The sequence below is a fragment of the Doryrhamphus excisus genome, linkage group LG2 (assembly GCF_037039965.1).
Source record: "Doryrhamphus excisus strain RoL-2023G ecotype Guam linkage group LG2, RoL_Dexc_Guam_v1.1, whole genome shotgun sequence".
In the NCBI taxonomy this organism is placed as follows: Eukaryota; Metazoa; Chordata; class Actinopteri; order Syngnathiformes; family Syngnathidae; genus Doryrhamphus; species Doryrhamphus excisus.
In genome coordinates this window covers 20,957,292-20,982,207 of record NC_136358.1, presented here as the reverse complement: position 1 = coordinate 20,982,207, position 24,916 = coordinate 20,957,292, and the positions used below count along the sequence as shown (strand labels likewise).

Sequence of the window (24,916 nt, the reverse complement as noted above, 5' to 3'; positions counted from 1 at the left end):
TTAAAAATTTAAATATTCTATATTAGCTCACAGCTGGCTGCGGTTATTAATAGTTCCGCTACACTGTACATATCTATATTACAATAAAGTCAATGGCGCAAACAGGTAAACATTAGAATCCAATCTTTGCTGTCATTTTAAATGCTATGAAACCTTGTAAAATAACGGTGGTTTTAAAAGGAACGTTGATGCAACTTGGCTGGTGAGGCTGTCAAGACAATAAGAGCTGTGAGATGGGAGTAAGATGGAGACATCTCGTGTCAAACAGAGTCCACTCCTGCAACACAAAAACATGGAACAGTCCTACAGGTGAAATATGGACAAAAGACACCACGGGCGTTCTCCATTCGTGATGATCTTTAGCTGGAGAGAAAGATACGCTCATATTCGTTCAGGATGAATTCCACGATCTGGTTTTGGAAGACCGTGTGCATGGCGATGTTGCCGGACTCCATCTCGGGCCGCAGGAGCGTGGGTCCGAAGACGATGGCCACGTTCTGCACCGTCATGCGATTGTCCTCTCCGTATTGGATGACCCTGTGAGACACAACAAACCAACCAACCATCAATTCCACAGAAAAAACTGCAGCTGAATGCCAGGACGTTTTACCTGCGTAAATGCCCAAAGAGGAGCTTCATGGTGTCATGGTTTGATGCCGGCAGAGATTTGACCAACTCAGAAATACAACACACCTTTGTGTTGTAATCAGGAAGTCCTGCAAAAACATGTTAAAGCGTCACTCCCAGTTGGGAATACGTGCGTTTTAGATCAACTAAAAGTCTCATTTTCTCTTATGTCTACGCTATTGATTAATACGAGTGAAAAGTTGACTATAGGGGTGTTATTAAATATCTTGAGGGCTCTAATAATATTTTTTAAATGTATTAAAAATATATTAAATGTATTAAAAATGTAAAAAAATTTGATTTTTTAAACACATTTTCTATGTTGATTTGTCTTATTTTATCTTATTCTGTCTACTAGATTAATTATTTATAATAATAATAATAATAAAAATAATAATTTCTAATTATAATATTTAAATTATTTGTGTAATTGCAAAGCGTCTTCGTACTGATGGCTGTGATGAAGTGATGAAAGTGGCTGTAGGGGAAAAGCGGCTCCGGAAGTTCGCGGAAAAACAGCTTCAGCGCTCCCGTGAGGACGTGAACGTCCTCCCACTGCCCGTCCTCCAGGTCAAGCTCCTCTGTTTGGAGCACACCAAACGTTAGCAACTTGTCCGGGAAAGGGGGGGGTTAAAGGATTCACCTTGATCTGCCTTGCAGCGAAGTTTCTGGATGACGGCGAGGTTCCCGCTGACCCTGTACAGTCCATCGATGTCCAAACCTACAAGTCAACACGTCGGGCAGTTCAGGTGGCCGCACGCCTGCAATGTGCGCAGCATCGTTCCCAGGGAGGGGAGAAGCGGGGGATGTTACCTCTTCTTTCCACGGCTTTGATGCACTTTTCCACAAAACTGGGAACAGTGGTTCTCTCCTGTGCACACAGGGCGTCCAGATGGCAGCCGAACACGCTGTCTGCGGGAACGCCAACATAATTCGTCATTCGTACAACGTTCAGCATGAACAGTAGAAACCCGACAAGATTCCAAACAACCTCGAATGTATCCTTTCTCCTTGACAGACTGGAGCGTCGGCCGCTTCATCAGGAACTTCATCAGCTTGGTGCGAACCTTCCTCGGGTCCGTTTCTCCGCCCGTCGTGCTGTACACGCTCGGTCTAGAGGCTGAAAGAAAACCAGGCCGTTCAGGGCAGCGGTGGCGGGACCGCAGCAGGAAATGAAAAAAGAAAAAGCAAAAATGAAAATAAAATATACAAGTAGTTTTAACAAAGAGTTAAAGTAAAAAAACAAAAACGTAAAAATTGAGATTGAGATCCATTGGGACAAAGGACACAGCTTTGGGACTCCAGCCAACCACAGCGAGAGCAATTAAACACAGAGTGCCTGGCCAACCGAAATGACCTCAACAGCACACAGCAACAACTCAACCAAACACACCAGCAAGTCCACCTCTGATTGGCTGAAGAAAAACCAAATGAAGACTTTGGAGTGGGGCTAGTCCAGTCCAAGTCCTGATCTGGATTCTATGGAGATGCCGTGGCAAGACCTTCTAAAGGCTAGTTTGAGGATCTCAAACATTTAAGTGTGACAAATGTGCAAAATAATAATAATAACAATAATAATAATAATAAAGTGGACATTGTAGCTGAGCTCACATCTTCGCCTGTCGATGCTCCCGCCCAGCTTCTCCTCACGCTCCATGCTGCCCACCTTCTCGTACACGTCGCTGTCGTCCTCCTCGGAATGGGGGTCCTGGTACTCCTGGGTTACAACAAAGTACACACTTGGCTCAACTGGATTACAAACTACATACAAAATACCACTCAATGAAGTAGTAATTGAAGTAGCACAGGGGTGTCCAAACTTTTTAGTTTAGTTTTAGTTATATACTTTTAATATAGTTTAATATATAGTTAAACTATATTAAATATTATAGCTTAATATTTTTTTGTTTAGTTTAATCTTTTTTATGCCAAAATATTACTAAATATTATAGTTAATATTTTTTGTTTAGTTTAATCTTTTTTATGCCAAAATATTACCAACATCATTTTCCAAAAACTACTATTTGTCATCATTTTAGTTTTTCATATGACAACTTTTACAAAATAATCAATATTTGAGTCCTATGCCACTAAAATGACACTTTTGCTTATAATATTAATGATTATATTGTCCTCATTATTTTTGTAATATGGTATTATATGGTATTTTTTTCATATTTAATCTATAATACTTATTTTTCATGATAATATTAGATAGTATTAGATATTATAATATTAGAACAATTTTCTTGGAATATTTTTGACTTAATTCTTGTACATTTTTTCATTTTCCTTTTTTGTTGTTTTGTTTATTTTTCATGATAATATTAGATAGTATTAGATAATATCAGATATTATAATATTAGAACAATTTTCTTGGAATATTTTGACTTAATTCTTGTAAAATCTTTCATTTTCTTTTTTGTTGTTTTGTTCTTGTTTTCCTGTCATATTTTTCGAATGTGCAGCAGGCCAATGAAAACAAAAAGACAGCTGCGGGCTACACATGGCCCCCGGGTCGCTCTTTGGACAGCCCTGAATTGGCACATAAGTGAATTCCAAGTTGAGTTCTTACGAGCTGCCGTATGGTGTCCATTAATACTTTGTGCCAGTCGCTGATGATGCTCTCGGTGTCGTACTGGATCAGGAACTCAACCCCGTTCTTGCTTTTTAGCTGGAAGGGGAGATGGAATGTCATCATCATTCCCAGAGAAACATGGCTTCAACCCTCATTACTTCTAAAACGTTCTTCTTGCTGGACTTTTCTTTGGAGGCCCAGCCGATCACGGCTCCTCGCAGGTCCACCGTGACCTCAGGGACGATCTGATTGGTCTTGGTCTGTGTGGGAGGGGAGAAACGTGAGCGGGTTAACGCGAACCGACGGCGTCGAATTTGCAGGGCGAGGCTCCTACCGACGTTCCCGGCGCTGTGGATTTTGGATCTTTGTGGAACGTCAGCACTCCTCCGTGCAGGACTGTCCACGTCTGGGCCCAGTTCTTCCTGAGGCGAGAACACCACAAAGCCACGGTGGGCGTTTGCTCGTTTGCTGACACCCAAAACCAACCACACCCAAAGACCCGCCAACGTGACAGCAGGAGACGCCAGGAGAATCCTCCAGGCGTTTGGACTCACCTGACTTTTTTGCCGTTTTCAGACACTTTTGTTTTGTTCAGGATTCCGGCTTTCTCCAAGTTCTGCACCTGAAATAAAACCAAATTGTATAAGGATTTGATTTCCCGGGCATCCGATGAGCTTCTGCATGATCTTGGCCATGTGAGAAGGGAACAAAATGCGAGAGAGAAATGAGTTACAACAACAAGTAACATTCCCATACGCCATCTTGCCAAAGAACCTCTAGCAGGCATGAGCAAGCCCTGCATGGGTTGTGCACTCCAAATTTAGTGAAACGAGAGGCTCTGCACTTTGTGTCATTAAGGTAATCCAAGAGACTGCATCGCTGTTTTCCTACCAGGCAGCGTTGACCGTGTTCGAGACCAAGAGAGACCGCCTTCTTGTTCGCCAACGAGAACACTAAGCTGCTTAGTTATGAGTACGTCCTTCCACTTGTTTAAACGTATCTGACATCCTTCACGACGGTCACAGAGTTTCCTCCTTTTTTGTGAGCATCTTACGAAACGATTTCACTTCACTTGTCACTTTCACTTTCCTTTTCTTTTTCTTTGACGCACTGATTTGGAGACATCATGAAAGGAAAAGTCAGTCTTTCAAAGGATTAACATTTTTAATTGTATTGCGTGCAGTTTTCAAATTAATTAATCATGATTAATCACCTTTTGCAACGGCAGTATGTCCCAGGATTGGGAGACATCCTGAAGGGAAAAGTCAGGCTTTCAAAGGATTACAATTTTTAATTGTATTGCGTGCAGTTTTCAAATGAATTAATCATGATTAATCACCTTTTGCAACGGCAGTATGTCCCAGGATTAGGAGACATGAAGGGAAAAGTCAGTCTTTCAAAGGATTAAAATTTGTAATTGTATTGCATGCAGTTTTCAAATGAATTAATTGTGATTAATCACCTTTTGCAACTACAGTATGTCCCAGGACTGGGAGACATCATGAAGGGAAAAGTCAGGCTTTCAAAAGATGAAATTTTTTTAATTGTATTGCGTGCAGTTTTCAAATGAATTAATCATGATTAATCACCTTTTGCAACGGCAGTATGTCCCAGGATTAGGAGACATGAAGGGAAAAGTCAGTCTTTCAAAGGATTAAAATTTGTAATTGTATTGCATGCAGTTTTCAAATGAATTAATTGTGATTAATCACCTTTTGCAACTACAGTATGTCCCAGGACTGGGAGACATCATGAAGGGAAAAGTCAGGCTTTCAAAAGATGAAATTTTTTTAATTGTATTGCGTGCAGTTTTCAAATGAATTAATCATGATTAATCACCTTTTGCAACTGCAGTATGTCCCAGGATTGGGAGATATCATGAAGGGAAAAGTCAGGCTGTGAAAAAATTCAAATTCGTCATCGGGTGCAGTTTTCAAATGAATTAATCATGATTAATCGTCATTTGCAACTGCTGTATGTCTTACATTGCCCATTATTACTGAATTTTATTTCACTTTCCTTTTCTTTGAGGCACTGCCCGGAGAAGAGTCTGCCTCACGCTTGGGAGACATCATGAAAGAATGAAAATTCCTCATCGGATGCAGTTTTTAAATCATCATCATTAATTACCATTGGCAACTGCAGTATGTCTTAAATTTGCCTATTTTGAATGTATTTTATTGAACTTTTCTTTTTTTTACGCAGTGTAATCAGAATTGCGGTGCTCCAATTAGTTAATTATGATTAATCATCATTTATAATTACAGCATGTCTGAAATTTTTCACACTGGAGATTTTGAATGTATTTTCTTAACAAAGACGTGGCTAGCCATGATACAAATGTGTTAATTACATACATAAAATGATGCATTCCATGAAATGATTGAGTTACTGCCGTTAATTGCGTTCTTTTTGTACAGTATGAAATGAATAACTGCGTATGGCGTGCGTATGCACCATGAACCTTTAGGGTTCATGTTGTATGCAGACCAACAAACAAACAAGCCAAAGCAACATGACGAATGTGGGGGCGCTACACCAGCTCACACCTGCCGCCCGTCATAGATAGACGATATCTATGATGTCATATCTATGATGTCATATCTATGACATGAGCCCAAACTAACAACCCACGTTATAGCGCAGCCACCTGGAGGTCAGATAATAGGGGCTTCTCCACCCTCTAAACCCGGGAGCCTTCAGTGGGAAGTGGGGGGGGGGAACACACAAAATGTGGTTAAATAAAACCATGAGCTACTTCAAGGCGAGAGCGGGGGCTCGCCAGAATCACTCACATTGGGCTGTCCCTCGGGAGAGTGGCCCGTGCTGGAGCTGTCGCTGCTGTACTCCGATGGGGTCCTTCGGTGGGCCGGGACCGATCTCTGAGGAGCACAGGGAGCTTACATGTTTACTCTGGCATTCCCAGGAATGTTGGGATTTTTTGAGTGACGTCGTGTGGGGTGGCAACATCATGAGTTGACAGAACTAAGTCATTTCCCTAGTTGGCCAGCAGAGGGTGTGGTGATTCAGGCCCGACTAGTTTGCTGCAGCAGAAATAAAAACAGGAACTAAAAGTAGGTTCAAAGTGAATGTGACGCTAGTTTTATAGTTTTAAATAAAAATATATATTTCATATTTCATATAAAACTATGTATGTATGTATTGCTGTGTTGTATGTGAAGGCAGCTGCTATTTTAGGCTTTCATTCTTTGATTCTTTTATTTGAAGGTATCATTAATTATGCCATTGATCCATCCGTCCTTCTACGTATGCCGCCCATACTCACTAGAGTCGCAGGGATATGCTGAACCATTTTTATTTTTTTATTTATTCATTTATTTTTACACACTGAATTTTGTCAACTGATTTTTTATACTTTTTTATGCTGAAAATGTCATTGAATAATCAAATGTAAAAGTTTCAAACTTAAAAAACAAATTTGAATTCAGTTAAAATAATTGATTATTTATATTATTTATTTATATTATTAATTTATTATTTATAATATTTTAAAAATATAATTAAATAAATTGACAACTATATAAAAATGTTTATTGTTATTATTTTTTAAATATAAATAAATTGACAAATATATAAAATAATATTATAGTATTATATTAATATGATAGTATTATAGTATATATTATTATAGTATATATAGTCAAAAAGAAAATGCTAAATTCAGTGCAAATAATTTAACATTTTTAAAATTCACACAAACGTCTGAGAAAAGGTGAAAACGTGTCTGAGAAATTAAATTCTAGATTATATTATTATGTATAAATTGCATCATCATAAGACACGGGTCTCACTAAACCAAGAAATGTACGTGTGAGTTATGAAACATGGAAATGACTTAAGAGTTAAAAACATGTACTGATAGCTTTAGCTGGCTAACGTGTCAGCGCGTCTACCCCGTCTTCCTGGAACTGGCTGGTCTGGGCCGGTCCCACGCTGTGTCTCCAGTTCTTGAAGACGAACACGCCATCTCCATCCTCAGCGCTTTCCTCCTTGGATTGGGCCGGCATGGCGGGGCCCACCTGGATGAGGACGCCACATGGTGATTGCCATGATAGTCGGGCATATTTAAGCCGGGAGCCGCCCAATCTGGGGGGCGTTACCTCAGGCAGGTTCCACTGGGACTTGGACCCATCTCTCAAGTAGTAGTACGTCTGGCCCAGGTCGTCCACAGACTTGACCCACTGATCCGTAACACGCAAAAAATCAACGTGAAGCGCTAGTTCCATTCCGCCTCACATTAAGTCATCCAAACACGGCAATTAAGTCTAACGAACACACTTGTAGGGGACGGGCGGCTACCTGTTCTGACGAGCGCTCGCTGGTGAACACCCAGGTGCCGTCGTGTTCCACGTTGAGGTTCCAGCCGGCGGGGGCGCTGCGGTCCAGGCTGGCCCTGGGGATGACGGTGCGGCTCACGTGGCTCAGCTCGTATTCCCTGGGGGACACGGGGGGTCCCGTGGCCGGGGGCTCCTCGTCCAGATCGGGTTGATGGTACCCTGGGTAGTCTTCTGAGGGGTAGTCCTCCTCAGGCAGCGGCGGCTGAGACGGCCAGGGGAAGATTGTTGGTCATAGAAGGAAAACCTTTGAAAGGCTCAAATTTTGCAGGACTTATTTAGTGCTGAACAATTAATAATAATTAATTAATAATAACCCCGGATTGGGTTGGACTTAAAAGTTGAGAAAGTATGCCAAAGGAGGACAAAAGGAGAACTGCGTGATTCCCTAACGGACACGAGTCCAATTCCATTAAAAGCGGGCCGTATTAGCAGCCGTCCCCAGAGAGAAGCTAAAATAGGAAACAGGAAGTAGAGCAGGCGGGTCCTCACCAGCCCGTCATCGTGAAACCTGTGCACGCTCATGGGCTCCATCAGCGGGGGGTACGGGCTCAGGAGCTCTGGGGGCTCCCAGGACGTTTCCCCAGACATGGCGTTGTAGAAGTAGGGGAGCCCGCTGCTCTCATCCACCAGCTGCTCCCAGTCCGAGGTCCACGCCGGGCGGGAGGCGGTGGACAGGAAGTGGGAGGGGGTGCGAGAGGTCGTGGGGGGAGGAGACTCCTCCACCGGGTCGGGGTCAGGGTCGGGGTCGTCGGGCGACTCTGTAAGGGGGTTGTCCCAGGTGGTGCGCCCCGTGGCAGGGTGGTAGTAGTACTCCTGTCCGCTCGCTGGGTCAACGTGCACTTCCCATCCGTCGGGGTCGGGGTCGGGGCAGGGTGGCGACCCGGGTGGGTTCTGGCGAAGCTGAGCTAGGTTGACGTAGATGGGCACTGGCACTCTTTCATCCTCCACCTGGGAGTAAAGAGATTGACAGGCCATTAAAAGGACAAACATCTCCTATAAACATCTCCAAAGTGCGGCCCAACACTACTGTGGCATGCCAAACAGGAAATAGTCACATGCAATCTGTAGCTAGTACAAAAAAAAACAATCCAAACAACACATCGACACACCTATTGCATGATGTGAGCATACAAATAAACGCCAAAATTACACCCATGGTTTCCTGCCGCAGGGCATGCTGGGTCGCTTGTGGCACCCCTCTCCCAACATGTCACTACTCTTGAGATCCAATGTGTTATCATTCACCACTGGACTACCCAGCATGCCCTGCGTTGTGTTGTTTATATATATGTATATATATATTTTTTACATATATTTATATATATTCATTCATTCATTTTCTACCGCTTATCCTCACGAGGGTGGCAGGGGTGCTGGAGCCTATCCCAGCTGTCTTGGGGCGAGTCTGGAACTGAATAAAGTCAAAATATCATGGAAATAAAGTCACAATTACGAGAAGAAAACGTCATCATAATTTTAGGACAATAAACTTGGAATATTGAGGAAAAATAATTTCCCATATTATGATGAATAAAATATAAAGTTGAATTTTTTGGAAAATTTTGTTGAGGGAATATTTTTATATTCTGGGAAATTATGGGAAAGTCACAATGTTATGGGAATAAAGTCATATTATGAAAAAAATGTATACGCTTTATTTTATTTTTTATTTTGTTTTTTTTTAGTTTAGTTTAGTTTAGTTTTTTCATTTTATTCTTTTATGCTTTTTCAAATAGTTCGAATAATAATCTGTTGTTATAAACCATGCCAAAGTTTCAGATAACGAGCTTTGGACATTTGGAAGTGAACCCTGAAAGAAGTTTGGGATCAAAACACTCGGTTTCAGAGTGTTTTATTTCAACGCTGGCTCTTTGTGACTTCACAGCGGGCCGACAGTAAACCAAGCTGTACTGTGGAGCGGGTGTGGCCGGAGACGGGCTGTGGGTGGAATAAATAATACATTTTGGAAATCCAAGGAAATCCAGCCGGAATAGGTGCAGATTCTGAAAAATCTACAAATCTTCCGTGCTGGTTATTGTGTGTAGCTGCTCTATAGGAGTCCACAACTCGATACAAAGGGTAGAAAATTAGCATAATAATCCCCTTTCAGAAGATAGTTGAAATATAAAAAAATTGTAAAAATGGAGGGGGGGGCAAAAAGTGAAGGTGATACTAATAATAGGCTTTCACGTATGTCACAGAGCTGTGATGAAGTTTTTGATCATTGTGTCAAAGTTGCATCCTTTCATTTTTCCCTACTTGGCCCCCGCCGCCTTAAAAGTGGCCATCAACGGCCCGAGGCAGCTTGCAGCGTTGCGGCTGCCAAGTCGGAACGCAGGAAGCAGCCTGTAGCGGGTTCACACCACACACTGAAAGTGTTCCTCACAGTATCACTACCTCAAAGCTATTTCAGGTCTCTTATGGTGAACAAGTGAAGAAGTGGCAGAGCACCCAAACTAAATTGGGTTGTGTTAAGTTGACAAATAAAAGCACTAAATAAGTAGCCCAACATGTCAGCCATGTTTCCTGTTTACATGCGACTTTGAGGTTGCAGACTTTGAGTGGGATATTTCCCACATCTAACGCAGTCTTGAATGCAACAGTTTCTCAACTTGCACCAATTACATCCTTATGATGCTGGAGCCTATCCCAGCTGACTTAGGCCGAGAGGCGTGGTACACCCTGGACTGGTGGCCGGCCAATCGCAGACAGAATTACATTTTTTAAAATACAATTATTTTCATGATTTGGAACAGATTGCCTGCCTACCTCTTGGTGGTCTGCTCGCGACTCCCACTCGACTTCCCACTCGCCCACTCAGTGTGACAAGAGATCACACAACGCATTTCCACCAATCACGTGCGGCTTTAACAGATAATAAAGGAGAACTAACTCCTTATTAGGAGCGGCTCGTTGGCTTCAAAGAGTCGGCTCCGGTCTTTCACTTCAAAGATCCGACACATGGGCAGAAGACCCATCAGTGGAATATCAAAGATGGCTGTCAAATTGAAGGCCCCAACAATAGATCTATAGATAATGCTATTTGTGTTTTATGTCACTGCCAACATTTCCATTGGACTTTATTTACATGCTAATTTTGTGCTAATTTGTCATAAAATGCAGGTGTTATGCGTTTATTTTTTGCGCGTTGGTTTTAAAGACAGGGCTGCACAGTGGACGAGTGGTTAGCACACAGGCCACACAGCTAGGAGACCCGAGTTTGATTCCACCATCGGCCATCTCTGTGTGGAGTTTGCACGTTCTCCCCGTGCATGGGTGGGTTTTCTCCGGGCACTCCCAAGATTGGTAGGGAGGTTGGTGCTATTCCCCTTCTTCATCGACGCTGCCTTTACAACAAATGCGACATGTTGGCTTGTCACAGACTCCGCCCACCGGTATAAAGACACTGAATGACTGACAGGAGGGTTCACTCACACGCCGGGGTGTTGACATGCACAGAGTGAATCCTCTTGTCATGCAGCCAGCAGCTGATCTCAGCTGAAGCATAAACATGTTAAGAAAGCACACACAAACACACACAGACACACACAAGTTGTGTTGTGCTGCAACAGGTGATGTTGTCAAAGTGTTGAAACGGCTTTGGTGACGTTTCCCTAAACGTGTGCACTCCAACGCCGTGTGATGAAGATTCAAAACAACCCATTCAATCTTTTCCTCTTTGGCGGTCCCCGCCTGGTACCCGACAGACACTTGCAACTAAAAGCTCCGGCACCCCACTCGGCGGCCACGGACCCTACCTGAAGAGACGCCAGACGCAGGGTCAGACCCCGCTTGGCCCGCTGCCCTTCCCACACGCCGGCATACGTGTCCACCATGTTTATAAACTTCCACGCAGGAGGCCGCCCATGTAGACGCCACGGATGGAAGGCCAAAAGAATGGAAAGAAAAGCGTAGCTGCAGCTGTGGCAGACAAAAAAAGGAGAACTGCCAACGATGCTTCAACAGCGGCAGGAAGGGGTGTGTGTGTGTGTGTGTGTGTGTGTGCGCTTATATATGTGTGTGTGTGCATGTGAAAAGATGGAGGGTAGAGGGTAACTGTCGGAGGAGGCAGAAACTGAAAGCAGACAGCAAGGAGTCTCAACAGAGCATGTGCAGCTTGCAACAACAGGAAGTTATGCATACAGCGTAGGCCACTTCATTAGGTACGCCTACACACGTTCAATACTCTACACCAGGGGTCTCAAACTCAATTTACTTGGGGGCCACTGGAGCTCAGGTCTGGGTGGGACTGGGCCACATAAGGTTTTCCAAAAAAAAAAAAACCAAAAAACGCATTTATTAAAAACAAAAAAATTTTAAAAACTTCGCTTTGGTTCCAATTTTCTACAATAAAAGCTCTGATAAAACATTCCACTGTTCTCAAATATCTTACTTTTTATTTTTCTACACAAAATAAGATGGGAAATAAATAAACAAATCAAGAATAAAGAAAATAATCAGTAATAAATAAATACAATAATAATAATAAAAGGGCAAATAATAAAAACTTAAGAAACCACATATAGTTGGTGGGTAGACAAATGATTTTTTTTCAGATTAAAATGAACAAAGCATTATTAGAGCCCTGTAGACATGACAAAACACGACTATAGTCACATTTATACTCTTTTTATTTACAACATATTGCGCAACTGCAGGGTCTTGAGACACATGCTAACTCGCAAACTAGAGAGCTAGCGACCTAAACGGTAGCCTTCAAGTTATTTCCTTTAAACTTAAATAGCCAAAAACTTACCACTTCCACACGGATAGGGAGGATAACTATTAACAGTTATTTAACCTTTAACATGAACATGAATCAAACGTAATAATTTTTTCTGGGTACATGATACCATACAGCATCCATATCAAACTTTACATTAAACTTTCATATCAAGGCGGGGCCTCAAACTAGTGTCCTGTGGGCCACATTTGGCCTGCAGGCCGCGTGTTTGAGACCCCCGCTGCGAGTAACTTTGAATATTGTTGTCTGTCTCGTCAGTATTTCTGTATTTAAGTGTTTTTGCAAGAGTCACAGGAGTTTGAACGTGACATTTTCATGTTTCTTTTTCGAGTCCAACTGGACATGTTTTTAATCGTTGGTCCGAGCACGACCGAGTGCCACCGAAGTGATCTCCTGGCTTCTACTTGTCCGCTTCTCCTTCCTCCATGTTGACGGGACTCTCAGCCAGTTTGATTACTTAACCACTTTAGCAGGCATCCCATCACACAATGGGACACCCATTTGGGGCCCAAATCACGCCACGGCACACACAGTCGGGCCATTGAGTCCACAGCACCACCTCGCTGCCCCCATCTATAACCCCCCCACACCCCCTTACATCACACTCCTCACGGCCTGGAATCCAGCAGAATTCCTGATATGATCCATGGATGGTGACATGCGTTCCCTACGTGTGTGATGACCGCCACTGCATCCACTCGTGTTTTCTGTGCAAAGATGTCACAAGTCAATACCCCCATCAAAATGTCTATGACCGGGGTCGCCATGACAACCTTTCATAAAAGGAAAAGGCCTCATGCTTAGGCGGCAGAAGCACAAATACGACTTAAGGCCTCAGTGAGACAAAAAAAAAAAAGTCAAAAACTACACAAAATATTGTTCTTCTGTTTCCTGTTTCAATCCAAAAACTGTTCATTGGATTCCAGGGTTCAAACACGCTCATTTTTGGTTGTTCCTCATTTGGAACAATCATCCGACACGAGTGTGTACACATTCCAACGGAACACACTGCTCTCTCGTCTCTGCCGGCACTTGAAATTCCAAGAGTGATTCCGAAGACCCGTGTGAAGAACGGACGTAGATACTGGGGGGAGGGGTTGCCAAACGGCAGTCATAGTACCCCGCCTTCTCGGAGTCCATCAGAGGAGCGCTGGAGAGCACCCCATCTGGTGACATCTGTCGTTCTACTGGGATACGCCCATTTGGGCATAATGAGGGGCGTGATTGGTGGGGACAGCCTTCCCGATCTCAACACAGGGACGTTCATAAGTGCACTTGGCACCAGGACCTTGGTCACAGGTCTATATGATGGACTTTGTAGTCGTATCGACCTGCGTCTGCATGTTCTGGACTCACGGGCGAAGAGAGGGGCTGACCTGTCCACCGATTCCCGGACAGACCCGGGAGCCCCAAATAAGTAGTGAGGCTGGGAACGTCTGGTAGAGCCTCCCGTTCGTCAAGTCTTCAACCGGGATATTGGGTCAGAACGGGCCTCCATTGCCGAGACAGCGGATCGGAGATGCAAGGTGGTCGGTGGAAGTCATGGTGGAAGTCAGGCCTGCGTCAAGCTGAAGAAGTCCTATCCAGCATGGAGACAGTTGAGGAGGCAGCTCGGGCATCTAGTCCGGATGCCTCCCGGGTGCGGTGTTCCGGGCAGGAGAAGACCCTATGGCTTTCCAGGACATGCTGGAGGGACTATGTCTCACAGTTGGCCTGGGAACGCCTTGGTGTACTCGCGGTGGAGCTGGAGGGGGTGGCCGGGAACCGGGAAGTCTGGGCTTCCCAACTTAAACTGTTGTTCCCATGACCCGGATGAAATGGAATGCCTTGTTGGCACTTACGTATGCGTTATCGGATGAAAGTATGTGTCTCGTGTTTATGTTTACCTTGTAGTAGTCCTTAAAATGCTTAAGTCAATTGACGACGGCTCTCTGAAACTTTGCCATGAACGCTTTTGCAATATTCCCGATCCATGTACTGCTGGTTGTTGAAAAACATTTTAAAAATAAGTTAAATAATTAAAAAGTTCTTTGTTATCATTAAAAAAAATGCATAAGCAAATTTTCCGACTACAGTGGCATCTGCTGGGGCACTGCCCCGAGTGCCCCGAACTGTGGCAAACTTGGAAGACTCCCCCCTAAGAACTACAGAACTCCAACCAGTGTGCTAGCATGACGGGATGATTCATTAAGCGGCGGCCCCAAAGCGTCTCGACGTCAGCTACGCACGCTCGAGCGGAGCTCACAAAGCCAGCTCGCCTAAGCCGAGTCTGACAAGACCTGTCGGAGCAGTTTGTCGGCATGTGATGTTGTCAGCGTCACGTACTTGCTTTGACGGGTCACTTCATTAGGGACGCGTGACTTAGATCCACATAGGTCAAGTCAACTTTATTTACTGCACAAAGGAGCCTCAAAGGGCTTTACAGGCTGGCGACAATAATATCGAAAACGGACAGCAGGGGGACTGGGGGGGGGGTGACACATTCCAAATATATACCAAGTAAAAACACATGACCCAAAATATTAGGAACAGCCTTGCAGCCTTGCTCATGCCAACTGGGCGGTGTCGTCATTTCAATTAACAGCTCTCGTCTCCAACCTGATTGGATGCTGCAGGTGTGCCTAATGATGTGACCAACGCAGGACCGCGTCAGATAGAAGAAAGTGAGTCCAAACACCCCCCCACCCGCCCACCACTCCCTTTCTCTCGCACTCTCTCCTCTTACGTCACCATGGAGACGGCACTTCATTATGGTCCGGGGGAGAATACACTTGAGGGGTCCTGGCGGGTTTACAGTGAGGGGCTCGATCATTCCCACACACACACACACAGGTCAAACTATTAAAATGCAGGAATGTGCACGGGTGGCCCTTTCACCTGCTGCTGAGCATGCACACACACACACACACACATATGAACAGGTACACAAAGCCTACATAAAAGATCCCCTGCGTGTCAACAGGCTTTTATGGACTCACCTGGCTGCTCTTCAAGCTTCCAAAGCCTCCAGCATGTTCCCGGGAGGACAGGCGGGCCGGTTAGGGAGCAGGTAGCCGGTAGCCCTGCGCTGTAGTTTGGGGCGTGGCCGCCGCCTTAACCCCTTACTGCCACCCAGCCCCGCTCTTCCTGGTTTTTTTGTCACCTGTCACGGTGAACCGAGTTGCCTCAAAGCGCGCCTGACGTTAAGACTACTACCCCGGGATGAGGGAACAGCCCCCCCTCCCCCCGGCTCCTGTCTAGCGTTGGAAAGGGAAAAGTTTGCAGACGGAAGTGGATCCGAACCCTCAATGGGGAAGAAAAAACTGGTCCTGAATCAGCTGCTCTTCATGAGGCTCCAGGCTCCTCCCACCCTCGCCCCCCCCCTCCTCATTCACATGCTGATGAACTGGCACCATAATGCCCCCCCACCACCACCACCACCACCGCCACCCCATCCACCACAGTCTTTTTCCAATTTTTTCCATGTTTCTGACCTATAAAAGTAGTTCTGGTGTAAAACCAGGCCAAAGTTTGGGGGCAAAATCACATCAATTGTGTCCACTGTGCTTTAAATCTTCAATTCTGGCTACATGAAAACATACAGCATCCATATCAAACTAAATTAATCTTTCACATCAACTTTTTATCTCGTTATTTCAACTTTTTATCTCATAATTTCGACTTTTTATCTCATAATTTTGACTTTTTAATCTCATTATTTTGACTTTTCGACTTTTTATCTCATCATTTCAACTTTTTATCTCATTATTTCAACTTTTCATCTTGTTATTTCAACTTTTCATCTTGTTATTTTGACTTTTTATCTCATAATTTTGACTTTTTTATCTTATTTCAACTTTTTATCTCATAATTTCGACTTTTCATCTCATAATTTTGACTTTTTATCTCATAATTTTGACTTTTTTATCTTATTTCAACTTTTTATCTCATAATTTCGACTTTTCATCTCATAATTTTGACTTTTTATCATAATTTTGATTTTTTATCTCTTTATTTCGACTTTTAATGTCATAATTTCAACTTTTTCATCTTATTTCAACTTTTCATCTTGTTATTTCCACTTTATATGTCGTTATTTCGACTTTTTATCTCATAATTTTGACTTTTTATATCGTTATTTTGACTTTCTATCTCATAATTTCAACTTTTTATCTTGTTATTTCGACTTTCTATCTCATAATTTCGCCTTTCTATCTCATTTTTTCTACTTACCATTGGGATAATTTTTGAAAAGCGCCGTATAAAATCGAATCAATTAGTAGTAGTCGTACTCGTAGTAGAAGTAGTGGTAGTAGTCTTCAATTGACTTTTGAGTGGAATTCCTAGCAACATTTATAGATGTTTTTTAGTTTGTTTGTTTTTTTAAACATCTGCAACCATAATGCTTCCAATGCTGCTGTTAATTCCAGGGTTCATGTGCCAAGGATCATGTGCCACACAACCAGGCGATTCCACTTAAACGATTCACGCCACAAAGACATTTTTATCTCAATTTAGACACACTTCGGGTGAGAGTAGAAGATGAAGCCACAGTCATGACCACATGGTATTGATCAATGTTTTTAAAAAGGCATTGTAGGGTCTAGGAAGATTGTTGCAGGCTAGTGAGACGAGCAAAGTGTTGAAATTGCGACATCTGGTGGCTGACCACTAAACTGCCAAGAAAAAGCACAAGTCTTACCTTGTGTTCTATGTTGCGTTGCTGCACCTCGCACAACACGTCAGGCCTCTTTTCCTCCGCTGTGACGTCACAAGCAGGTGAACTAAGGGATGGCTGGAGGCTGTCATCTCCACGGGTCCACTTCACTTTTCCATGCGATGGAGACACTGCGGACTCTTGTGCATCTCCGCCGCCACCTGGGATTTGTACACGACTACTTCCTGTGTCTTCCGCAGATGTTGTATCTGCTTTGTCCCCACCTAGACCAAAACTGGAAAGCTGGTAGGAATCTCCGAGAGCTTCCTGGCCCCCGCGTGACGGCAGCACCTTTACATACTGAGCCGGGATGTAGAAAGGCCTGGCGGCGGCGTCGTGCTTTGTACGTACGTGCCACCAGTGCTCGTTGGTCCTGGACACGAGGAAGTATGTTTCATTGGGCTTGATGGACACAAGGCGACCGTCGTGGGTTTCATACTCAAACTCATGTTGCACCGAGACCAGTTCCATGCTCGCACGTCTTATCATGGACATTGCATCCGCACAATGGATGCTGCAAAAAGACAAGATGGCGTCGTGTTACATTCATACATGAACTCATCGTTTCAGATAAAGAGGTTTGGAGCAAAACGCTCGGTTTCAGAGGGTGTTGCTAAACTGTTCTTTTGTGATGTCACAGAGGAGCTGGCTTCCTTATATGGGCGTAGCTGTAGGCTCTCAGCCCTCCCCCAAGCTCTGCTAGTCTGTTTATGAAACAAGCTACAGCTGTTATTGGAGTTGGTGATTCCCAGCAAGAGAAAAATATTCATCTGTCAACAGCATTTCACATGTGAACATGAATGTGAAATATCCGCCAGTCAATATACAAAATATTGTGGATACTGTTAGAAATTTTTTTTTAAAATTTTGGCTGGCTACTACTCCAGGGAAGGTTACCACTGGTTCATGTTTTGGCCATTTGTGGATAATGGCTATCACTGTGGTTTGCTGGAGTCCCAAAGCTTTAGAAATGGTATAGGTTTGGATTTTTTTCTCCCTTAATAACAAAAAGTTTGCATTATGTGGTGAGTTGTGTTGTCCAGTGGCGTCATTAGGTCCATTTTAGGGGGGCTTCAAGGGGGATATCTCTACTAAATCTGTCCAAAAGTGGGAAAGTTCTTGTTCGTTATTTGTTTTTGTTTGTTTTTTTTGGCTTTTTTTCATGTGTTTTGAACTACATTCATATTCTGTACATCTCCAGGGGGCCAAGCCCCCGCCTGTCCTCAGAACCTAGTGACGCACCTGGTGTTGTCATTTATGAATACGTAAATGTGTTGATGATCTCAAACATTAATCGTGACAAAGAGTACAAAAAAATAAAAATCAGTAAAAGTGGCGAACAATGTGACGCCGTTGTATGTCTACATATATATATACATATGATTATTTTGACTTTAAAGTCTGTTCTTGTGGACTTTGATCGTAAAGAAAATAAACAAACCTCGAATTAGCTTCTAAACCGGAAGTGTCCCATGTGACGTCATCCAAATGACGCGCTACTGCACCTGTTTACTATATGGACATATCATTCTACTACACAAAGTAATACTATGAAGGCACATTAACTCATATTAATAAGACGAAACAAGGAGAAACAGAGTTAAATTGTTCGTCGCTCAGCTTTGAACTTGGTATCGTAGACTCGCTACGTCTACGCTATCACAGATAGCAACATGGCTAACAAGTTAGCAAACACACAAAAAAAGTTCATACTTGCCTGCTTTTTTAATTTCCAATGGCGTCTTCTCACATGTTTCTTTTCTGTGTCCTATTTCGTCCCTCTGACACATTTTCACACACTGCGGCGAGTAAAATGGGAAGTAGTAGTACTAAGTAGTACTTCCCAATATGATGTCAGTAAAACGGCTCAAGTTGTCCGACTGGGTTGTGTAAAAATGTTTCCATCGGCCGTTCTAGTCTCACTGGAAGATACAAGTTAGAACAACAAACCTTGGCCGTACACCAGGAAGTCAAGTGCGGTTTTAACTTGGAAAAAACGAATCGAAGGTAAGACGTTGAAGTTAAAATACTGTAGTACTTAACAGCAAGCTCCTACAAACACTACGCGTCAACTTGCCGTCATAAAAGTTGGACGAATCCTTTGCCAGACAAAACAAAGCTATTCAGTAGTTTTTGGTATGAGTTTTATTTTTGGTAATGGCACTCCTTTGTGGTAGAATAGCAGGAAAATGTGGCAGTACTTCACCGTCAACACAATAAGAAATCCATTCGACAAAATGGCAGTTTTGTGCAAAAACAGTTCTTCAACATTGTGTGTAAACAGGAATACACTCAAACCTTCAGCTTCCACGCGCTTGAAGGAAAAACTGAATAAAAAGCTTTACGGGCCCCTGATATTAACACCATGTTGATGTTCATGATGACCAATGCGTCTTGGTCTTCCTACATCCAAAATGAGTGATCGTCTTCATCGGTTCTATTACAGTATAAATATGTGTGGATGCTCTATTCAAAAATAAGGCAGGTTTTATTTGTTAAAAATATGAATGGAAGTTCTCCCCAACAGAGCCTGAGATTGTGCTGTGGTTCCTACGCCCTGGACCACAAAGCTAGCTGCTGTGCGATGACTTCAATCAAGTTTATAAAAGTGTCTCTACGTCCGCTTCATACGGCCTTGATGTCCACCAGGCCCCCGTGTTGGGCGCCCTGCCGGCAGCTCTTGATGCCTTGCAGCTTGCGTCCGTGCAGCGTGAAGCGGGACCAGGCGGCCAGCTGCAGCAGGGCGCAGGTGATGGGAACAAACACCAGCATGTGAAAGCAGCCCAGGCGCAGAGGCGGGGTCCCTGAGCCCGGGGCCGCATCCAGCCCCATAGTGTCCTTCACAGGTTCCCTTAGGAAAATATCATAGCCTGGCGAGAAAAGGGAGGGAGGGAGCGAGCAATGAGTTGTTGGTGGTATTGGGCGCGGCGCCCCACACGGCCGTTGGTACCTGTGTATGCGCACAGCAGCCATGTGCCGATGAGCGGGGCAAAGGTCTGCCCGGGCTTGGTCACCAGGGCCACCATCCCGAAGAGCAGCGCCGATGCCGCCTGCTTCCGCCGGTTCACCACAAAGTCCTCGTCCACCAGGTCGGAGATGACCAGCTTCAGCAGCTTGCACGTTCCCTCGGTGAAAACCCGATTACTGGCGGGGGAGACGGGGCACAGTGTCACTTGCATTATACTAGTAGTACCAACAGTTATTCTTAGCACTTACACAAGTACAAGTACAAAAAGTGCCATCATCCGTCCATACGGATACAACATACTATGCAGTGAGACAAGGGGTGACAGGACGGGATGAAGAGGGGGAAGAATGGGAGGGAAAAAAACAACAACTCCAAACTAGACTCCTAAATGAAGGAGCACAGTGTAGGATGTCGGCATCCAAGTAAAAAAAAACAGGTAGCGCCAAATCTATTTGTGGCGGTCCACATGAATTAGTGGCAAGCCGCCACAAATAAATGAGAAATGCTGTCCTGGTATTGTGTTTACATCCCAGTTAGGGTTAGGTATGATACGTAGTTCGTAGGGTGCTGGAGCCTATCCCAGCTGTCTTCGGGCGAGAGGCAGGATTCAACCTGGACTGGTGGTCAGCCAATCCCAGAGCACATATAGACAAACAACCATTCTTCGGGCGAGCCAGCCAATCGCAGGGCACATATAGACAAACAACCACTCCCACACACATTCATACCTATGGACAATTTGGAGTAGCCATCCCAAAAGAGTAGTCTATCCCAAAAGAGATTTCCATCGGGAATCACAACACAGTGCGTAGAAGTGAGAACCACCCGAGGTACCTGGCGATGAAGATGCACAGCAGAAAGACGTGGTCGGCCCCGGCCAGCAGCATGGCCACGCTCAGTCCGAGTTTGAGCATAAAAAGCCAGCGGATGACCCGGTAGACGCCGTGGCGCTGGCACAGGCTCAGGAAGTACAAATTGTTGAGGTGGGGGGCCACGTAGGAGATCCCTGCAGGGCGGAGAATGGAAATGAAGACCACATTCTCTTGGCGCTAATGTGCTGTGTCGTCGTTACCCAGGAGGATGGAGCCCGTGGAGGAGGAGATGTTGTCCGACAGGAGGTGCTCCAGGAAAAGGGGGAAGAAGTTGTTGTTGAAGTGGCAGTGAAACACCTGCAACAAAAGTACCATCAAAATAATTGTTATGCTAGGTTATGCTAGGTGCTAGCTATTTTTATGACACCCTTATTTCAGCAGGAGTCCAGGTAGTCCAGGTAGGCTCACCTGAATGAGGTTCATGGACACAAACCACATGAAGTTCTTGTGCTTGGAGAGCTGTTTGAGGTACTGCCTGATGGTGAGGGGGCGCTCTGGGCAGGTGAGAGGGGCGTGGCCAACCGACAGCCTGAGATGCAGAAGAAGAAGAACGTAAGACATGCGTCTGTGGCAAAGCTGTCAGCTTCCAACTTACTCTTTGAGCGCCAGCGCCTCGTCCTGTCTCGGACGAACGTCCATCTCAAAGCGTTGCCGTAGCAACCGGGAGATGAGGAAGAAGCCCAAGATGGAGAAAGCGGCCAGAGACAGGCAGAAGAGGCGGAAGGCGTAAAAGTCCTCCTTGTCCCAGAAGGAATAGGACAGGAAGACGGAGAGAGATCCCAGGGCGCTGAACACCGAGCAGTGGAAGTTGAGGCGCGTGCGGTCGGCGGCGGACACGGCCAGGTCGGCCAGCAGGGCGCTGTGGTGGAGGTCCACCATGGTGAGGAAGCCGTCGTACAGGCACAAGCAGACCAGGAACTGCAGGCCCGGCGTGGCCCACGCCACCCAGAAGGCCAGGAAGGAAAGGGCCAAGAGCGGCCCATTGGCAGATAGCGCCTTCAGACGCTTCAGGACCACCTCTGGAGACGTGACCTGGGAGCCGGTCCTGGACCAAGACAAGCAGAGTAAGTTTACGGGACTTTGTATCAGCGTCCGCAGCCGAAACGTCCGAGAGGAGGAAGGACGCAGACACTCACTGAGCAGAGCTGAGGAAGGCGCGATCGCTCAGCCAACCGAAGAGAGGATCGTTGAAACTGTTCCACAGCAGGAACACCGTCTGTGAGGAGAAACACAGTTGGGAGGTTCATATGACACTTCATCACCCGAACGCCTCACTCACCTCTCCAACCCAAAAGGAGACTTTGTCAATCTTGTAGACGGACACAAAGGTCTCCACGTAGTAGAGCAAGAAGACATTGTGGAGGACGGAGGTGAAGAGGGCCAAAGAGCCGTAGAGCACCCCGGTGGAGACCACGCCTTGCCAGCAGCCCCCGATGCTCCGGCCCATTCTTTCTTCCCCTCCGCTCCTGTCGATCGGTCCTCCACAGGGTCACCGCCTCCTCATGGCCTGCGGAGGCCATTTTTATTTATTTATTATGTATTGTGTAAACCTAAGACAGTACAACAAATTACACCAACAAATATGCTTATTAGCACGCAATAACGTCATCAAAACTGGCATGTATATACATTCCCACATAGTATCGGCATTTGGGACCAAATATGAGGTGAAAGGAAAGAAAAAGGGGGCGTGTGAAACTCGAGTCTTCTTCGAGCCCCAGTGAGTCAGTGAAACTCGAGTCTTTATCCAGCTCCTGTTAGTCAGTGTAAGTCAAGTCTTGGTTGAGTCAACGCAACTCGGTGAAGTTGAGTCGAAGTTGTGTTGAGTCGGTCGAGTCTTCGTCAAGAACCCACGAGTCATTGACACTTGGGTCATTCCCAACCCGTCAATCAGTGATACTCGAGCTTTCTTTGAGCACCAGTGAATCGGTGAAACTCAAGTCTCGGTCGTGGACCCACGACTCGGTGACACTAGAACGTCTGTCAACTTGTGAATCAGTGAAGCTCTAGTCTTTTTTGAGCGGACACACCTCAGTGAAACTCGCGTCTTCATCGAGAACCCGCGAGTCAGTGAAACTCGAGTCTTTGTTGACCTCCCATGAGTCAGTGAAACTCAGGTTTTCTTCCTGGACCAGTGAATCAGTGAAACTCTAGTCTTTGTCAAGCACCACGACTCAGTGAAACTTGAGCATTTGTCAACCTGTGAATCAGTGAAACTCAAGTCTTTGCCAAGGACCCACGACTCACTGAAACTATAGCTTTTGTCAACTTGTGAATCAGTGAAGCGCTAGTCTTTGTTGAGTAGCAACACCTCAGTGAAACTCGCGTCTTCGTCGAGAACTTGTGAGTCAGTGAAACTCGAGTCTTTGTTGATCTCCCATCAGTTTTTGAGGACCAGTGAATCAGTGAAACTCAAGTCTTTGTCAAGCACCCAAGACTCAGTGACACCTGAGTGTTTGTCAACCTGTGAATCAGCAAGACTAGTCTTGGTCAAGCTCCCCTGAGTCCGTGGAACTCAAATCTTCGTTGAGTAGCTGCAAATCAGCGAAACTTGAGTCTTTGTCAAGGCCCTGTGACTCGTTGAAACTTGAGTCTTTATCTAGCTCCAAAGAATTAGTGAAAATCCAGTCTTCATCAAGCACCAGCGAGTCAATGAAACTCAAGTTTACATCTACGTCATGTGAGCAGGTGAAACATGCAGGTGCTGTCAAGAACTATTTTCAGAACCATATTAAATTCATTTTTGTAACAAAAGCTTATCAGTATTATTCAAACAAAATGCACCCGTTCTGATTCCCTTTGTGGGACTAATAAAGGCATATCATATCTTATCTTATCTTAAAAATGTGTCTCAGGACATCCTTAATTGTATGTCAATAAAAAAACGAGTAAAAAGGTAGCACTTTGGACACCCCTGCAATGTACTATGTTATAGCATCCAGCAGTATAAAGTGGGTTCTCCCAAATATTCCCGTGGGTTATTCTGAATTAGAGCAAATTATACCAGTTTACATTCTAGAAGGTGGGGTCATTCTGGTCTGTTACACAGGATTCACACATATATACCGTATGTTCTTTTTTAAAATCCAATTTCTAGCATTTCTAGCTTTGTGGGAATATGATTAATGACATTTTAGAACAAAATCATTGCGACTGGAAAAGAGCTGCGTTGAGCAACAGTGTCAAAAACATCTGCTAATTCGCTCAACAGATGAACAGGGTAGCTAATCGGAGCCAAATTGATCACAAATCACTATCAAAAATGGATAACCACAGAATAGTTGGCTAGTCCGAGTTGATATGTCGATTTAAGATTCTAATTCGAATAATTACAGCCACTAATATCACTGTTGTGGTTGTTGAACACCCCGCTGACCTGTAGCTATTAGCCACAGTTAGCGAGTTTAGCTAGTTAGCATTGTTGACTTGGTAGCAAGCGCTTTTCGGTCAATACATTATCAATGTATTTACTTTAATCACAGCAAAGTACGTTCACAACAAAACGGAACATACCTTCACTCAAGGGGAGCGTTAACCAGGCCACCTGAGAGTGTTCTCGCTCGCTTGGTAACAGTCGTTTCTCGCGCCTGGGAACCAGCAACCGAGTACGGTAGTCCACGTCATTACAACCCCAGCAGGGCTTCTCGTCGCCGGGGAGACGGGGGAGGATTTGCGGTTAGCTTCTCCAGCGTTGGAGGCGGGGCAGGAGATAGGAGCATGCACCATTAGTCCAGTAGGGGGCAGGCTAGTCAAGGCCACAACTTTACTCCTCTCGACTACACTTGTACTGAGATTTTTATATATTTTTTCATATATTTTATATTGTCGAGGGGGTTAAATCTGTCACTGTATTATAGGGGTGAGTTGTGTACTCCATATCTTTAACATTTTACACATTTAAACCCCATTTATACTTTGCCACACAAGTATTGATACTATAAAATGTACATATAAGGCTGTGCTTATTATTTATTTTTATTGATCTTGAAAATGTTAAAGGTATTGGTGGGGGTATCGGCAAAGACTGGGCATGTACGAATATTTACTCGGTATCGGATCGATACAGTATCGCC

At 44.6% G+C, this 24,916-nt stretch overlaps 2 protein-coding genes across 2 annotated transcripts; both read right to left on the bottom strand.

Annotated features, from left to right (window-relative positions):
- Window positions 1-6: 6 nt before the first annotated feature.
- On the bottom strand, window positions 7-17,515 carry arhgap27 (Rho GTPase activating protein 27). Its single transcript, XM_078788277.1, has 17 exons — window positions 16,989-17,515; window positions 8,053-8,511; window positions 7,526-7,765; window positions 7,327-7,407; window positions 7,120-7,245; window positions 6,001-6,087; window positions 3,760-3,827; window positions 3,540-3,627; window positions 3,364-3,465; window positions 3,203-3,301; window positions 2,239-2,344; window positions 1,619-1,747; window positions 1,441-1,539; window positions 1,271-1,348; window positions 1,077-1,208; window positions 611-716; window positions 7-537 (listed from the first exon to the last, which is right to left on the bottom strand). Exons 1-17 carry the CDS (start codon window positions 17,496-17,498, stop codon window positions 360-362), a joined length of 2,688 nt encoding a protein of 895 aa, XP_078644403.1. The 5' UTR covers window positions 17,499-17,515; the 3' UTR covers window positions 7-359.
- A 1,615-nt stretch (window positions 17,516-19,130) lies between these two features.
- On the bottom strand, window positions 19,131-24,537 carry slc68a1a (solute carrier family 68 member 1a). The gene is made up of 9 exons (XM_058078218.2): window positions 24,357-24,537; window positions 22,123-22,350; window positions 21,980-22,059; window positions 21,439-21,888; window positions 21,252-21,372; window positions 21,044-21,140; window positions 20,806-20,977; window positions 19,954-20,147; window positions 19,131-19,873 (listed from the first exon to the last, which is right to left on the bottom strand). Exons 2-9 carry the CDS (start codon window positions 22,288-22,290, stop codon window positions 19,629-19,631), a joined length of 1,527 nt encoding a protein of 508 aa, XP_057934201.2. The 5' UTR covers window positions 22,291-22,350; window positions 24,357-24,537; the 3' UTR covers window positions 19,131-19,628.
- Between the last annotated feature and the right edge of the window lie 379 nt (window positions 24,538-24,916).

Bases quoted from the DNA above. Each gene is read 5' to 3' on its own strand.
- slc68a1a (XM_058078218.2), bottom strand. From the start codon at position 22,290: ATGGGCCGGAGCATCGGGGGCTGCTGGCAAGGCGTGGTCTCCACCGGG. The intron at 20,148-20,805 runs GTACCTCGGGTG...CTCCCCCGCCAG, and splicing joins CTGTGCATCTTCATCGCCAG to TAATCGGGTTTTCACCGAGG. The intron at 19,874-19,953 runs GTACCAACGGCC...TTTTCTCGCCAG, and splicing joins GCTGCTGTGCGCATACACAG to GCTATGATATTTTCCTAAGG.
- arhgap27 (XM_078788277.1), bottom strand. From the start codon at position 17,498: ATGTCCATGATAAGACGTGCGAGCATGGAACTGGTCTCGGTGCAACAT. The intron at 7,408-7,525 runs GTAGCCGCCCGT...GTTACGGATCAG, and splicing joins GCGAGCGCTCGTCAGAACAG to TGGGTCAAGTCTGTGGACGA. The intron at 3,466-3,539 runs GTAGGAGCCTCG...CCTCCCACACAG, and splicing joins CCACAGCGCCGGGAACGTCG to ACCAAGACCAATCAGATCGT.